Below are 16210 nucleotides of genomic sequence, written 5' to 3'. Positions count from 1 at the left end.
GCACTAGAGACACGTCTGCACGCTTCGGCACTCCACAGCGAACTGTAACACCATATTTAAACGTTATAATATCCCTTCATAATTTCTGACTTCTCCTAAAACATGAATACGATATATTTTTTGATAGTTACTTTTAGTTTCCTTTTTTCTTTTCTAAGAAAAAATTGTATTCTGCCTTGCCTATCGCGAGCGGTCAATTTGACCGGCCGACAAAATATTTTAGTTACTTTTAATTAAATATTATGATCGAGTTACATGTACGATCCACTATCCAAGATTTCAAATAAAGCTTTCGTTACAAAGTAACAATATGTACCGTCCATCTCTTCGGTTAAAATAAATAAGGAACGCGTTTGTAACACAAAAACTACCAAAGTGATCATAATAATCACTTCGTAACGAGTCGTCATTATCTCGTAGGTTTTGAACTCGGTAAACAGAAGTTAGCTGGTATCAACAAATACATATAACGACCACTTGTGTAGAATAGGTTTTCGAGATCATATGGAATAGACAGCCACTTTTTACATTGTTCTTTATTTTGTATTGGCTGTGATTATAAATACAAATCACGCAATAATGAATATATGAAAGAAATATAATCGCGATTTTTCTCAGAATTTTCATGATTACATCATCAGCTTTTTTATAACTTTCATCCGAAACATCCTTCCGTATTTTTCATTTTGTGTTTTGAGATATTTAACTCGTCGCATCTGGGCACTCTGTAAATAGCAAGTTATTACATATTCGTTTCCACGCGTATGTAAATACGCGTTACTTGCCACGGGACGTCTCAAGTGGCCGCTGATTGGTAGGGGCCAGAGTCTGAAATCCTTCTTATAACGGAAAAGTATTCCGCGCGCAGTTACTTTGCACCACGGTAATACGAGTGATGAATTATTGGTCAGGAAAAGTCGCAATTGTGACCGGCGCGAGCAGAGGAATTGGTCTCGCGATATCGAAAGAATTGGCTAAATATGGCATTAACGTGATTGGTTTAGCAAGAAGTATGGATGAGCTCGTGGAAGCTTCCTTAATGATTGGAGAGTATTTTTTTCCGTTCCAGTGCGATGTAACGGACGAAGATGAAATACTTGTTGCCTTCAAATTTATCGAAGAAAAGTTTGGAGGCGTTGACATTCTAGTGAATAATGCTGGCATCATCAATTACATACATGTCATGGGTAAAATATTTATTAATATCAATCTATGATGCTTTACGAACATGCTTGCATTTGCATTTTCTTTTTCTGTAATCTTTCTTCTTCTCAAGCATTGCCAGTAATCATTGGTTATACACTTATTGTGCTGAAAGTGTAAAGTGATTACAATATTCTGGATTCGTTTAATGCCAGTCATTTGTGGCCAGGTGGCTGAATAATATTTGTATCCAGGATTTTCCTGTAGCAAACCATTATCCGCAGTAGGAAAGCTTTCACTGGATAAATAGCTTTTATGTGCAGTTAGTGTCTCAGAATTCGTTAGAATTATCTGAGAAGTCAGATATGTGAGTAATTTCTAAAAAATCAATTTAGCTTTGCCATTAACATAACAGCTCGAGTGAATACAAACATTTTTCTGAATGATCTTGACTTATTAAGTTAACGTCATTAAGTTAGAGTCACCGGTTTACTGTTGAAAGCGTACCACGGTACGAGGAAGAGGCATATTTGTTTTGTTGGATCGGAAGCTTAAACTTACAAACAAAACAAATAAGAATTTTTGATTTTACACGATACGTTAATCTCAGTCGTTACAATTTCTAAGTGATAAATTTGAATAAATTGTTACCTATAAATTGGCATTGATATTTTACTGACTGCGACTTATGCTATGTTAAAGATGCATTACAATTTTATACTCAGCTTTATCTTTGTTAAGTGTTAAGGTTTCTTATCTCAGGTTTTCGTCTTATGAGTTCGGGAGAAACGTGAAGTATTAATTAAACAGAGATAACATTATAAATACAATAATAATAGTAGCGTCTCGCGGGATTGATAAATCAATAATTTGTGACATTAAAAGACGAAAGTGCGATATTTTTAAGAAGATGATATCTCTACAAATGACATTTTCACGCATTTTAAAGTATTCATTAGAGATAGTCATCAGATGGTATAAATTATAATTCAAATCATATCAAGGAGGAACTCCCGAGAAACTACTAACTCTAAAATGGGTATGAAATTTAACAGTTCAGAGTGCCTGGGAAAATAAAGATGATTAAGATACACGTATATAATACGAGTAATATATGAAAAATCCTACCATTCTACACACAAGTAGTTCCAATAAGTTTTACTGCAATTTGGATACATAATGATATGTATATTTGTATTTGTAAGATCTAATTATAAACGTTCTGTTACAGACTCAGAAACCGACGAAATTCATAACGTCATTAATACCAACTTGATAGCTCCAACAATTTTTGCACGAGAAGCAATGAATTCTATAAGAAAACGCGACGCTAGGGGTCATATAATTAATATCTCAGGGTAATTATTACATCTTATATTTATTCCCTTAGTAATTTACAAAATCATTGTGTCGCTTGAAAATATTTATTACCCTGTCTTTCTCTTCATTCTTTGCAATCTTATTATTTTTTTTTAATCTAAATATATAGTTTCAGTTTTCATAATAAAATGATGCATTGCAAGACACATAACTCTTATATCGAACACTACAAAAGAAACTCTATTCGTGGCAATAACGTTTTTGTTTAATATATTTTTATATTTATATTGTATATATTTGCTTAATTACAACTACTTAAATCATTAAATAATGTCAAGTATGGGTATGTCAGAAAATATTTGTTTTATCTTAGAATGAACTTTAATTAAATTCGAGAAATACTTTGCCCATATAATTCTTAGAATTTTAAAAAGCTATAATAAATCTATCAGACACAAAGAAAACGAGGAGAAGTTTATTTTTAATACAATGTAAAGCCGGAATAAATAAATAATGTTTGCAATTCATACAGATATAGACCGATTTACTAAACTAAGATCTCATTTATCGAATAAATTCGACAATATGCAAGTGTTGCACTGCATCTTTATATTTTTATATTCCATAAATCACTCAACCGATATAATTTTCGTCGATGTAAGCTCAATACCAAAAACTATAAAAATAAACGATATGTTTGCTCCTTTAACGCGATGTAACTTTAAGCAAACATCTTTCTTTTAATAATTATGGTTATTTTATCGTTCTGCGAAGTCATTGGAATTCTACTGCTCATTTGTTATTACTTTTTCGTTGATTGCCTGATAGAAGGAAGAACGTAAGAAAGTGTTATTAAAATCCAGAATGAAGATATTATGCTAATTTTGCACACTCAACTGAATTTTGACATTTTTAATTATGACGCTATATTTGTAGCACACCCGGATTATATCTTGAAGCTGAGAGCGTACCGATGGGCATGTATGGTCCTAGTAAATGCGGTTTAAGAGCTCTAGGGGTAGAACTACGTCGCGAGATAGCGCAGTCCAAACTGAATATCAAAGTAACGGTAAGAGGCCATTATTTACATATGTATACAATATTATATAGTGCTATCTTCGTTCGGTTCGTAAAGACTGGGATTTAAGTCCTGTAAAGATGTAAAACCATTTAAAGTGAACTAATATTTCATGATTACGCATCGTTCCATTTAAAGTTATTGCAATCAATGAAAGTGAAAGTTCATTCATTAATAGTGCAACTTATTACATTTTTAATTACATTATTATTTTTAATTACATTAATAATTTAACAAATTAATTTTTAATTACATTAATAATGTTAATTTGATTGCTCGAAACAATTACCTTTTCAATAGTTAGGAAAATTGTTCAAAATGAAATCAAATGGGTTGTCAATGATATTCCTTTTTTAAATTATCCTCTTTACAACGAATTTGGAATGCGATCAAGCTGCTTGATATATAACGTTCCTACTTTTATAATTAAAATTGGCTCAATGGAATTGTTTATGATGTTTCTTTTACTTTTTTCTTTTATTAATATAATTCTCAATGATAAAATGTAGTCATGCATGTATTATAAGGACATAATATTCTGACATTGTTTTATTTGTATATTTAAATAGACCATTACCCCTGGATTTGTTCAGTTGGATATGTTAACAGAGTTTTATAATTTCGTGGGAGTCCCCCTAGATGATTTATTAACATGTACAGATATCGCCGAAACAGTGATTTGCGTGCTAGGAACATCGAACACGCTAGAGGTATGTACAGATAAAATACCTGTCCATAAAACCATACACACTGTATCTCAAATTTTAATCCTTGAGAGAATAGTATAGAGAGAGAGAGAGAGAATAGTATAGTATAGAGAGAGTATAAAGAAATATTATTTATTCTGTCGTTATATAAATTCATATAATTCGTATAACAACTGTAGAGTTACATATCGCTTTTTATACATTCGTTTATTTCAGCTCCTCTTCTATTTTATTGCTTTTTATTTATTTATGTTCCACTATTTTACCTACTTTATATTTTCATTTATTCCGTTCTTCATATTTGGACATTGGACGTATCTGTATATTGTGTGCACATTATTAATTATGCTGGTAATGTTTAATTTTAGTATTCATAAAAAGAATGTTTGCAGATTTCAGAAATCACGGTGTTATCACAAGGCATGGGATCTAATGCTGTTATAGCACCATTGCTGCTCCCTGACTGACTGAATCACAGGTTGTCATTGCTTAGATGTCGCCAGCCGCTAATTTTAATGAATCTTGCAGCTGATCACACCATTAAATCATTGTACGATGGAAATAAAATCCGAAAGTTACTTCTATCTTGCAAGTATCGGGGTAAATCAAGGAATATCTCTTTAGTTTCGATATCGTTTTAATGTTCTGCATATATAATAAATCATAAAGAAACGTAAGAACGTTGTTTGACTTCATCACGTAGATTCTTTCGGTTCAATGCAACATGGGAAATCGGGATGTATCCTTTAAGAAATAAAACTTTGGATGTTTCGTTAAATTAATTATTTTATTTAATAAACGAGAAGTAGTAGAGAAAGAGCTTCTTATTTTTTATTAAACGATATATTAAATAATATATATTAATAATATATGGAAGCTAATGTTTAGTCCAATATTTTGTAAGAATTTTTTGGTAAATTTTCTCAGCTTAATTGCCAGTGTACACCGTTGTTCAACAGTAACTTCTTAAATATATGTCGGAGTAGCGTCAGGAATAGGATTGTTGCCGTTTGATAGATCTTCATTGGAAGTGGCCATCGTTATGGTATAACAAAGGTACGATTTGTTAACACGAGTATGGATACTACAGACTTGACAATCAACCGCGGCGATTGGGCACTCGCGACACTAGTGATGTTGGTTTTAGGTTCGATAGCGAATCCGCGGTCAACGGGATGATAAATGTACTTGCTCACAAAAGCTAAGTCGGACTAAAACGCGTAATACTCACTGATCGTAAGGCTTTACTCTTTTCGTCAATGAGATTGCAAGAAAGAATGACTTTCCGTCCCGATGATGCCACAGACGAAAATTATGATGGGGTGTGTCTAAGGACACGAGATCATCGGATTCGTCAAGAATAGCCCTCGTTCACAAAGTAAGGGAAATTGACGTTGCTGTTAATTGGTCAATTTGGGACAAAGACTGTCTGTCCGTTTGAAGAACCTTAATTAACAAAAACCTAAGTTTTATAGCGGGTCCTCAGGCTAGCTGAACTTGTGCTGTGTAGGTGCATCAACATCTGGTATTCATTTTGTATCATCAATATATAGTTCGCTGATCGCATCAAATGATGTGCCAAACTTTAGTGCCCAGATGTCGTGCGTGATAATCGTGAAGTCAATGTTGGTCTGCTTGTCATGTCACGTTTTAAATATAGGTCTACATAGGATAGGTGGGTACTCTTACCTATCTCATAGGTAGGCACACGATCCTTTGGATCATCTATAGCAGGATGGTATCCCACTGGGGGTAGCCATCCACATGCTATATTGCTATATCACCAAGCTATAATATTTTACCAAATGTCCTACTGGACAAATTGTAAAATGTAAATAAATAAATAATAATAAAAAAAAAATCTAGAGCATGGGAAGTTACTCTTGTTATATTTTATTTATTTTATTCTGTTATATTTTATTTATATTTTGTTATATTTTGTTATATTTTATTTATTTTATTCGTGGTATTTATTTTATTTGTAATAAGCCTAGTATTTGTTTTTCTTGGCTGATATATATGTCATTCTATCGTGACATTGGGCATTGGACAAATCTTGGATTTCGATTAGTATTTCCAAAAAAAAGTAATAAGTAATTAAGATGATATATATGTGACAAGATAAGTGCTCTATAATGTTTTCCATAGTGGAATAAAGATTAATGATTCATCATTAGTTTGCAATATTTACGGACCTCTGTAAAATCTTATATCTTTTTGATTTAATTAGAAAACTAGGACTTGGTTAAAAAATTGTTTTATATATTAAATATTATAAAGAGTACAATTCTTTAGATATTTAATATATTTTTACATACTATGTGCACTTTGTGTGTTTTTGCATCTCTAAACATTCCACAAATGCATACAAATCTGCGGTCCATTCATAACCAATAAAATAATAAAGTGGATGTTCTATTTAATCCCCTCATCTTATTTACCTTTCGCTAATAATTCGGCTTGAATGTTATGTCATTAATTGAAGAACTGTCACGTTGGAAAATATAGCTATTTTAACACTAGGCCTGTCAACGCTGGTCAAATTGACCGTCTTCGAACTTCTACACGAATGTAACCATATGTTTTTTCGACGAGTCGCGAAGAGACGCGATCGCGAGGAAGCGCGTCAACGGGAGTCGTAAATTCTCATTACGTTACGAGACAATCGACGCCACGAACAGATCTATTCCCTATTTCGGTTAGGATAACAGAGATGGTTTTATTAATATAACACTTGATTAACAGTTCAAAGATATTACGCATTTCCAACAACTTTGTAGAAAAGATAGTTTGTATCCACCAGTACGCTGGTGCGTAGATATAAGTTAAGTAGGTGACTGATTGAAGAGTGAGAATCCGGTAAAGAGATGTTGACTGTTCTAAAGATGATGAACAAGCGAAGTCCGGTGACAATGCTGTTGCAAAGGAAAACTCTTGTTCGGTGGTGATCGCCCTATCACTGGTCGCTTGCGGGTGGAATCCCGGGAAACATGGCAAAACCCACGTTTCCCCTATTTTTACCTGATGGAGCAATAACCATAAGGAATTTTTTGACTCGAAGATGTTTTATGCCACTTGACGGCTTTAACGGAAAATCAAAAAGCTTCGTTTTATGACAGTACCTTAGGATTATTGCGATTCGCTTAATTCTATGTGCACAGTTAGTAGCCGCCTCGAACGCAAAGAGTCACCGGACGTAACACCATATTTAAACGTTATAATATCCCTTCATAAGTTCTGACTTTTCCTAAAACATGAATACGATTTATTCTCCGATAGTTACTTTTAGTTTGCTTTTTTTTTCTAAGAAAAAATTGTATTCTGCCTTGCCTACCACGAGCGGTCAATTTGACCGGCCGACAAAATATTTTAGTTACTCTTAATTAAATATTATTATGGAGTTACATGTACGATCCATTATCCAAGATTTCAAATAAAGATTTCGTTACAAAGTAACAATATGTACCCGTCCTTCTCTTCGGTTAAAATAAATAAGGAACGCGTTTGTAACACAAAACTACCAAAATGATCATAATAACCAATTCGTAATGAGTCGTCATTATCTCGTAGGTTTTGAACTCGGTAAACAGAAGTTAGCTGGTATCAACAAATACATATAACGACCACTTGTGTAGAATAGGTTTTCGAGATCATATGGAATAGACAGCCACTTTTTACATTGTTCTTTATTTTGTATTGGCTGTGATTATAAATACAAATCACGCAATAATGAATATATGAAAGAAATATAATCGCGATTTTTCTCAGAATTTTCATGATTACATCATCAGCTTTTTTATAACTTTCATCCGAAACATCCTTCCGTATTTTTCATTTTGTGTTTTGAGATATTTAACTCGTCGCATCTGGGCACTCTGTAAATAGCAAGTTATTACATATTCGTTTCCACGCGTATGTAAATACGCGTTACTTGCCACGGGACGTCTCAAGTGGCCGCTGATTGGTAGGGGCCAGAGTCTGAAATCCTTCTTATAACGGAAAAGTATTCCGCGCGCAGTTACTTTGCACCACGGTAATACGAGTGATGAATTATTGGTCAGGAAAAGTCGCAATTGTGACCGGCGCGAGCAGAGGAATTGGTCTCGCGATATCGAAAGAATTGGCTAAATATGGCATTAACGTGATTGGTTTAGCAAGAAGTATGGATGAGCTCGTGGAAGCTTCCTTAATGATTGGAGAGTATTTTTTTCCGTTCCAGTGCGATGTAACGGACGAAGATGAAATACTTGTTGCCTTCAAATTTATCGACGAGCGGTCAATTTGACCGGCCGACAAAATATTTTAGTTACTTTTAATTAAATATTATGATCGAGTTACATGTACGATCCACTATCCAAGATTTCAAATAAAGCTTTCGTTACAAAGTAACAATATGTACCGTCCATCTCTTCGGTTAAAATAAATAAGGAACGCGTTTGTAACACAAAACTACCAAAATGATCATAATAACCAATTCGTAATGAGTCGTCATTATCTCGTAGGTTTTGAACTCGGTAAACAGAAGTTAGCTGGTATCAACAAATACATATAACGACCACTTGTGTAGAATAGGTTTTCGAGATCATATGGAATAGACAGCCACTTTTTACATTGTTCTTTATTTTGTATTGGCTGTGATTATAAATACAAATCACGCAATAATGAATATATGAAAGAAATATAATCGCGATTTTTCTCAGAATTTTCATGATTACATCATCAGCTTTTTTATAACTTTCATCCGAAACATCCTTCCGTATTTTTCATTTTGTGTTTTGAGATATTTAACTCGTCGCATCTGGGCACTCTGTAAATAGCAAGTTATTACATATTCGTTTCCACGCGTATGTAAATACGCGTTACTTGCCACGGGACGTCTCAAGTGGCCGCTGATTGGTAGGGGCCAGAGTCTGAAATCCTTCTTATAACGGAAAAGTATTCCGCGCGCAGTTACTTTGCACCACGGTAATACGAGTGATGAATTATTGGTCAGGAAAAGTCGCAATTGTGACCGGCGCGAGCAGAGGAATTGGTCTCGCGATATCGAAAGAATTGGCTAAATATGGCATTAACGTGATTGGTTTAGCAAGAAGTATGGATAAGCTCCTGGAAGCTGCCGCACTAATTGCAGAGCATACATTTTTTCCGATCCAGTGCGATATAACGGAAGAAGAACAAATACTTAGTGCGATCAAATGGATCGAGGAAAAGTTTGGTGGCGTTGACATTCTAGTGAATAATGCTGGCCTCTTCAGTTTCTCATATGTCATGGGTAAAATATTTATTGATATCAACCTATGATGCTTTACGAACATGCTTGTATTTGCATTTTCTTTTTCTGTAATCTTTTTTCTTCTCAAATATTGCCAGTAATCATTGGTTATACACTTATTGTGCTGAAGTAGGAAAGCTTTCATTGGATAAATAGCTTTTATGTGCAATTAGTGTCTCAGAATTCGTTAGAATTATCTGAGAAGTCAGATATGTGAGTAATTTCTAAAAAATCAATTTAGCTTTGCCATTAACATAACAGCTCGAGTGAATACAAACATTTTTCTGAATGATCTTGATTTATTAAGTTAACGTCATTAAGTTAGAGTCACCGGTTTACTGTTGAAAGCGTACCACGGTACGAGGAAGAGGCATATTTGTTTTGTTGGATCGGAAGCTCAAACTTACAAACAAAACAAATAAGAATTTTTGATTTTACACGATACGTTAATCTCAGTCGTTACAATTTCTAAGTGATAAATTTGAATAAATTGTTACCTATAAATTGGCATTGATATTTTACTGACTGCGACTTATGCTATGTTAAAGATGCATTACAATTTTATACTCAGCTTTATCTTTGTTAAGTGTTAAGGTTTCTTATCTCAGGTTTTCGTCTTATGAGTTCGGGAGAAACGTGAAGTATTAATTAAACAGAGATAACATTATAAATACAATAATAATAGTAGCGTCTCGCGGGATTGATAAATCAATAATTTGTGACATTAAAAGACGAAAGTGCGATATTTTTAAGAAGATGATATCTCTACAAATGACATTTTCACGCATTTTAAAGTATTCATTAGAGATAGTCATCAGATGGTATAAATTATAATTCAAATCATATCAAGGAGGAACTCCCGAGAAACTACTAACTCTAAAATGGGTATGAAATTTAACAGTTCAGAGTGCCTGGGAAAATAAAGATGATTAAGATACACGTATATAATACGAGTAATATATGAAAAATCCTACCATTCTACACACAAGTAGTTCCAATAAGTTTTACTGCGCGACGCTAGGGGTCATATAATTAATATCTCAGGGTAATTATTACATCTTATATTTATTCCCTTAGTAATTTACAAAATCGTTGTGTCGCTTGAAAATATTTATTACCCTGTCTTTCTCTTCATTCTTTGCAATCTTATTATTTTTTTTTAATCTAAATATATAGTTTCAGTTTTCATAATAAAATGATGCATTGCAAGACACATAACTCTTATATCGAACACTACAAAAGAAACTCTATTCGTGGCAATAACGTTTTTGTTTAATATACTTTTATATTTATATTGTATATATTTGCTTAATTACAACTACTTAAATCATTAAATAATGTCAAGTATGAGTTGTCAGAAAATATTTGTTTTATCTTAGAATGAACTTTAATTAAATTCGAGAAATACTTTGCCCATATAATTCTTAGAATTTTAAAAAGCTATAATAGACCTATCAGACACAAAGAAAACGAGGAGAAATTTATTTTTAATACAATGTAAAGCCGGAATAAATAAATAATGTTTGCATTTCATACAGATATAGACCGATTTACTAAACTAAGATCTCATTTATCGAATAAATTCGACAATATGCAAGTGTTGCTCTGCATCTTTATATTTTTATATTCCATAAATCACTCAACCGATATAATTTCCGTCGATGTAAGCTCAACACCAAAAACTATAAAAATAAACGATATGTTTGCTCTTTTAACGCGATGTAACTTTAAGCAAACATCTTTCTTTTAATAATTATGGTTATCTTATTCTTCTGCGAAGTCATTGGAATTCTACTGTTCATTTGTTATTATTTTTTCGTTGTTTGCCTGATAGAAGGAAGAACGTAAAAAAGTGTTATTAAAATCCAGGATGAAGATATTATGCTAATTTTGCACACTCAGTTGAATTTTGATATTTTTAATTATGACGTATATTTGTAGCATAACCGGATTATATTGTGAAGCTGTGAGCGTACCGATGGGCATATATGGTCCTAGTAAATTAGGTCTAAAAGGTCTAGGGATAGAACTCCGTCACGAAATATCCCAGTACAAACTGAAAATCAAAGTAACGGTAAGAGGTCATTATTTACATATGTATACAATATTATATAGTGCTATCTTTGTTCGGTTCGTACAGACTGGGATTTAAGTCCTGTAAAGGTGTAAGCCATTTAAAGTGAACTAATTTTCATGATTACGCATCGTTCCATTTAAAATTATTACAATCAATGAAAATGAAAGTTCATTCATTAATAGTGCAACTTATTACATTTTTCTAATAATGTTAATTTGATTGCTCGAAACAATTACCTTTTCAATATTTAGGAAAATTGTTCAAAATGAAATCAAATGGGTTGTCAATGATATTCCTTTTTTAAATTATCCTCTTTACAACGAATTTGGAATGCGATCAAGCTGCTTGATATATAACGTTCCTACTTTTATAATTAAAATTGGCTCAATGGAATTGTTTATGATGTTTCTTTTACTAATATAATTCTCAATGATAAAATGTAGTCATGCATGTATTATAAGGATATACAATTCTCACATTGTTTTATTTGTATATTTAAATAGACCATTAACCCTGGATTTGTTCGGACGGATATGACAAAACAGCTTAATAGTTTCATGAATGTCTCCCCAGAAGTTTTATTAAATGATAGAGACATCGCTGATGCAGTGATCTACGCGCTGGGAACACCGAAATCGGTAGAGGTATGTACAGATAAAATGCCGCTATAATATTTTACCAAATGTCCTACTGGACAAATTGTAAAATGTAAATAAATAAATAATAAAAAAAAAAACATAAAATGCCTATCCATAAAACCATACACACTGTAACATCTTTCAGCAACATCATCGTCTTAAATTTTAACCCTTGGTTTTAATATCCTTTATATTATTCTCGTTTCCACGTTTCTGTAGATTTTGTGATCCTTTTAAGTCTCGGTACTCGAACAATACCTGTATAGAGAAATATTATCAATTCTGTCGTTATATAAATTCACATCATTCGTATAACAACTGTAGAGTTAGATAACGTCTTTTATACATTCGTTTATTTTGGTTCTTTTCCTATTTTTTTGCTTTTTATTTATTTATGTTCCACTATTTTACCTACTTTATATTTTCATTTATTCCGTTCTTCATATTTGGACATTGGACGTATCTGTATATTGTGTGCGCATTATTAATTATGCTGGTAATGTTTAACTTTAGTATTCATAAAAATAATGTTTGCAGATTTCGGAAATCACAGTGTTGCCACATTGCTTGGGATCTGATGCTATTTTTCTATAAAGTGTCTGGATCACAGAATGTCACTGCTTAGATGTCGCCAGCCGCTAATTTTAATGAATCTTGCAGCTGATCACACCATTAAATCATTGTACGATGGAAATAAAATCCGAAAGTTACTTCTATCTTGCAAGTATCGGGGTAAATCAAGGAATATCTCTTTAGTTTCGATATCGTTTTAATGTTCTGCATATATAATAAATCATAAAGAAACGTAAGAACGTTGTTTGACTTCATCAGGTAGATCCTTTCGGTTCAATGCAACATGGAAAATCGGGATGTATCTTTTAAAAAATAAAACTTTGGATGTTTCGTTAAATTAATTATTTTATTTAATAAACGAAAGGTACTAGAGAAAGAGCTTTTTATTTTTTATTAAACGATATATTAAATAATATATATTAAATAATATATGGAAGCTAATGTTTAGTTCAATATTTTTTAAGAATTTTTTGGTAAATTTTCTCAACTTAATTGCCAGTGTACACCGTTGTTCAACAGTTACTTCTTAAATATGTAAATCTTATATCTTCTCGTAGGGCTGCTATAGTTTTTAATATAAGATTATGCTAAAATATTACTTCAATTCATTTATTATTTCAATATATAGTTCGTTAATCGCAACAAATTGCGTTTGCATTGCAACATAATTGTAATTGCGTAAATATACAACGTTTATCACAATGCGTGTTTTACGCAACGGCTACTGGCTTTGGTCAGTCGGTTTCGCCAAAATGGTACTTATATTAGAGTGTGAAAATGATGCGCCAAACTCTAGCGTCCAGGTGTCGTGTGTGTGAATTATGAAGTCAATGTTGCTGTGCTTGTCATGTCATGTTTTAAATGCGGGGCCACATAGGATAGGTAGGATATCTGCATTACCTATATATTCTTATTCATATGTAGTTATAGGTAGGTACTCTTACCTATCTCATAGGTGGCATACTTTGTAGTACGTCTGTTAATTATAACTAGGTAGAGCCAGCCAGATTGGTACACGATCCTGTGGATCATTAAGAGCATAGGAAGTCACTCTTGTTACTACTTTGTCACTATGCTTTGTTATACTTTATTTTATTTATTTTATTCGCGTATATTTACTTTATTTTTAATAAGCTTCGTATTTGTTTTTCTTGTCTGATATATATATCATTCCATCGTGATATTCATTAGGAAAATCGTGGATTTTGATTAATATTTCGAAAAATTGAATATCTGTTGAGTTAGGATCGGAAAGTAATCTAGACTTTTTTGACTAGATTTGAATTAAAGCTGTGAGAGAATATTTTGGCCTGTACTTTAATTGTGATATAATGATTGTTTTCTGTAGCTTTGCGAATTCTAATACGATACAGCGATTTTTCCTAGTGTTTTTGATTATAAATAAAGAGTCTTAAATATTAGAATTTTTCATTCTTTAACGTATTTGAAGTCGAATTAGAAAGACATTAACTTTTAATTAAGTTTGTAAAGTTGTGATTAGTAAATATTTGAAATAAAATTTTTTTTGCTCAGATGTAATGATTTTTATTGAATTCATTTCAAAACACAGTGCTGCTATATTTTTTATCGCGTTTGCTTCAGTTACTTATTTCTGTATAGTTAGATCTGTGCTGATAAATGATTGTGTCTTTTTAAATAACGTTATGTTTATAAAATGTTCAAATTCTTCTACAAAAATTTGAGGGAAATATGTTCTTGGATCACTTAATATAGGTAAAGAGGGTAGTAATTATCAATAGTCCGCAATATAGTTCTATCACATCTTTCATTCAATAATTTGATATTTTCTTGTGTCTAATATGTCTTCCTCTCAGCTGTTTTTTTTTAAAGATTATCAATCCAATAAATAAGTACAAATTTATTAACATTTAGGAGAAGTATTACTTATATATATGAATTTTCAATAATATCTCAAATACATATAAACATTAATTATTTACTAATTTTAATACGAATTAATCCTTCTGTGAATCATTAAAGAATTCATTAGGTACTTCCCTTACGTTTATACGTGTTTGGCTTTGTTTCTTCCGACGACTGAGTTGATACAATATGTAATTCCAATATTTGCCGTCGCAAGTCATAGAGGATGTAAGAAACACACTGACCTTTTTCCAGGTCGATATTTCAGAACGTGAAATTATCGACGAGGTACACAATAGACGTGACACTCGATGCTGTTTCGTGTTCTATGTTTTAGAGATTATCCATAGAGGTTATCTGACCCCCCGTATCATTTTCATGTCGCATGCGACGTTATCGATTCAGTATAGTAGTGATTCGAATTGAAACTGAATTTTCCTCTGAAATTACAAATCAGGCATAAAATAGAACATCTTTTAATTGAAAAATGTAGAATTTTACATTTTTACAATATGTACTTTTTCAGCCGTATTATGATACCACTGGTTGGGAGAGTGTTTTCATGTAGAACATTTTTATAAATTACAAAGGATAGTTTTTTTGTATAACATATTTGTAGCCAGAAAATATAGAGGACGCTATATGTTGCTTCCGCCAAAACCGGTAGTCCATATCAACATCACATTTTCCATTTTGAACTGAAAATTACAACTTGGGCTTGTTGTTGTATATTACTGCATCAATTATAAATCGTCTTCTACAATAATACAGGTGAAATACAATAAATAACAATGAATATTTTATTTATTACTTTTTAAACATATAAGTCAATGGAGGGATATATAATTGAAATTTTATAAAGGCATGACATAAGAATATGCCAGAATAGGTACTTAAGGCATATAATGTAAAAAAAATATCCCTATGTGTATTTTTAATATATTTTAATATTGCTATATTTAATAAGATATTTTGATTATTTTGTATTATTTTTTAATATGTGAAATAATAAATTGAAGTAGATGGAAACCAATTGCAAGAAACATTTGTTACACATTCATTTGCATCATAAAGCAAGTTGTTTAAGTTCAGTGATTTAGCTTTTTATACAAGTGATTCGTTTATTTATGTGTTCATAATTTGTGTGAAGCATATCGTATGAAGTGGCAGATTAGTGTCAATTGAAAGTTAAATATCTTACTCCAGTTATATTGATTATCTTATGTGATAAATATACTTTATGTGATATATGATGTTCGATACTCTTTGTAATTGTACTTTGATATGTTTTTGATTTATTACTATTCATCGAAATATATCCATATGAAATTGTTTAATTTGGTGTTACAATATTTATCGAATTTTCATGAATATGTTATGACATTGAGAAACATAAAAATCCGTTCTCCGTTTTCATTGTAAACAAGGTAATAATGCTGGTCAATGTTTAAATTGTAACTAAAATGTATGTAAGATTTATACTATTACGGGTAATAAAATGAAATTCCGAACATTTGA

At 31.9% G+C, this 16210-nt stretch overlaps 2 protein-coding genes across 5 annotated transcripts; both read left to right on the top strand.

The window, feature by feature from the left end:
- The first annotated feature begins 334 nt into the window (after positions 1–334).
- LOC100747302 (farnesol dehydrogenase) lies at positions 335–13139 on the top strand. Of its 4 annotated transcripts, none has more exons than XM_033324174.1 (5): positions 335–1187; positions 2375–2501; positions 11462–11594; positions 12101–12241; positions 12773–13139. In XM_033324174.1, exons 1-5 carry the CDS (start codon positions 896–898, stop codon positions 12827–12829), a joined length of 750 nt encoding a protein of 249 aa, XP_033180065.1. In that variant the 5' UTR covers positions 335–895; the 3' UTR covers positions 12830–13139. The 4 variants fall into 4 exon arrangements, with proteins under 4 accessions (XP_033180065.1, XP_033180064.1, XP_003494171.1 ...); XM_033324173.1 differs by lacking the exon at positions 11462–11594 and adding an exon at positions 3400–3532 and having other exon boundaries at positions 337–1187; XM_003494123.3 differs by lacking the exons at positions 11462–11594; positions 12101–12241; positions 12773–13139 and adding exons at positions 3400–3532; positions 4111–4251; positions 4641–5020 and having other exon boundaries at positions 341–1187.
- Positions 8788–9625, top strand: LOC117152420 (farnesol dehydrogenase-like). Its single transcript, XM_033324176.1, has one exon. It carries the CDS (start codon positions 9226–9228, stop codon positions 9547–9549), a length of 324 nt encoding a protein of 107 aa, XP_033180067.1. The 5' UTR covers positions 8788–9225; the 3' UTR covers positions 9550–9625.
- Positions 13140–16210: the final 3071 nt, after the last annotated feature.

This window comes from Bombus impatiens, unplaced genomic scaffold (assembly GCF_000188095.3).
Source record: "Bombus impatiens unplaced genomic scaffold, BIMP_2.2 scf_1528, whole genome shotgun sequence".
In the NCBI taxonomy this organism is placed as follows: domain Eukaryota; kingdom Metazoa; phylum Arthropoda; class Insecta; order Hymenoptera; family Apidae; genus Bombus; species Bombus impatiens.
This window is presented reverse-complemented; position numbering and strand designations above follow the sequence as displayed.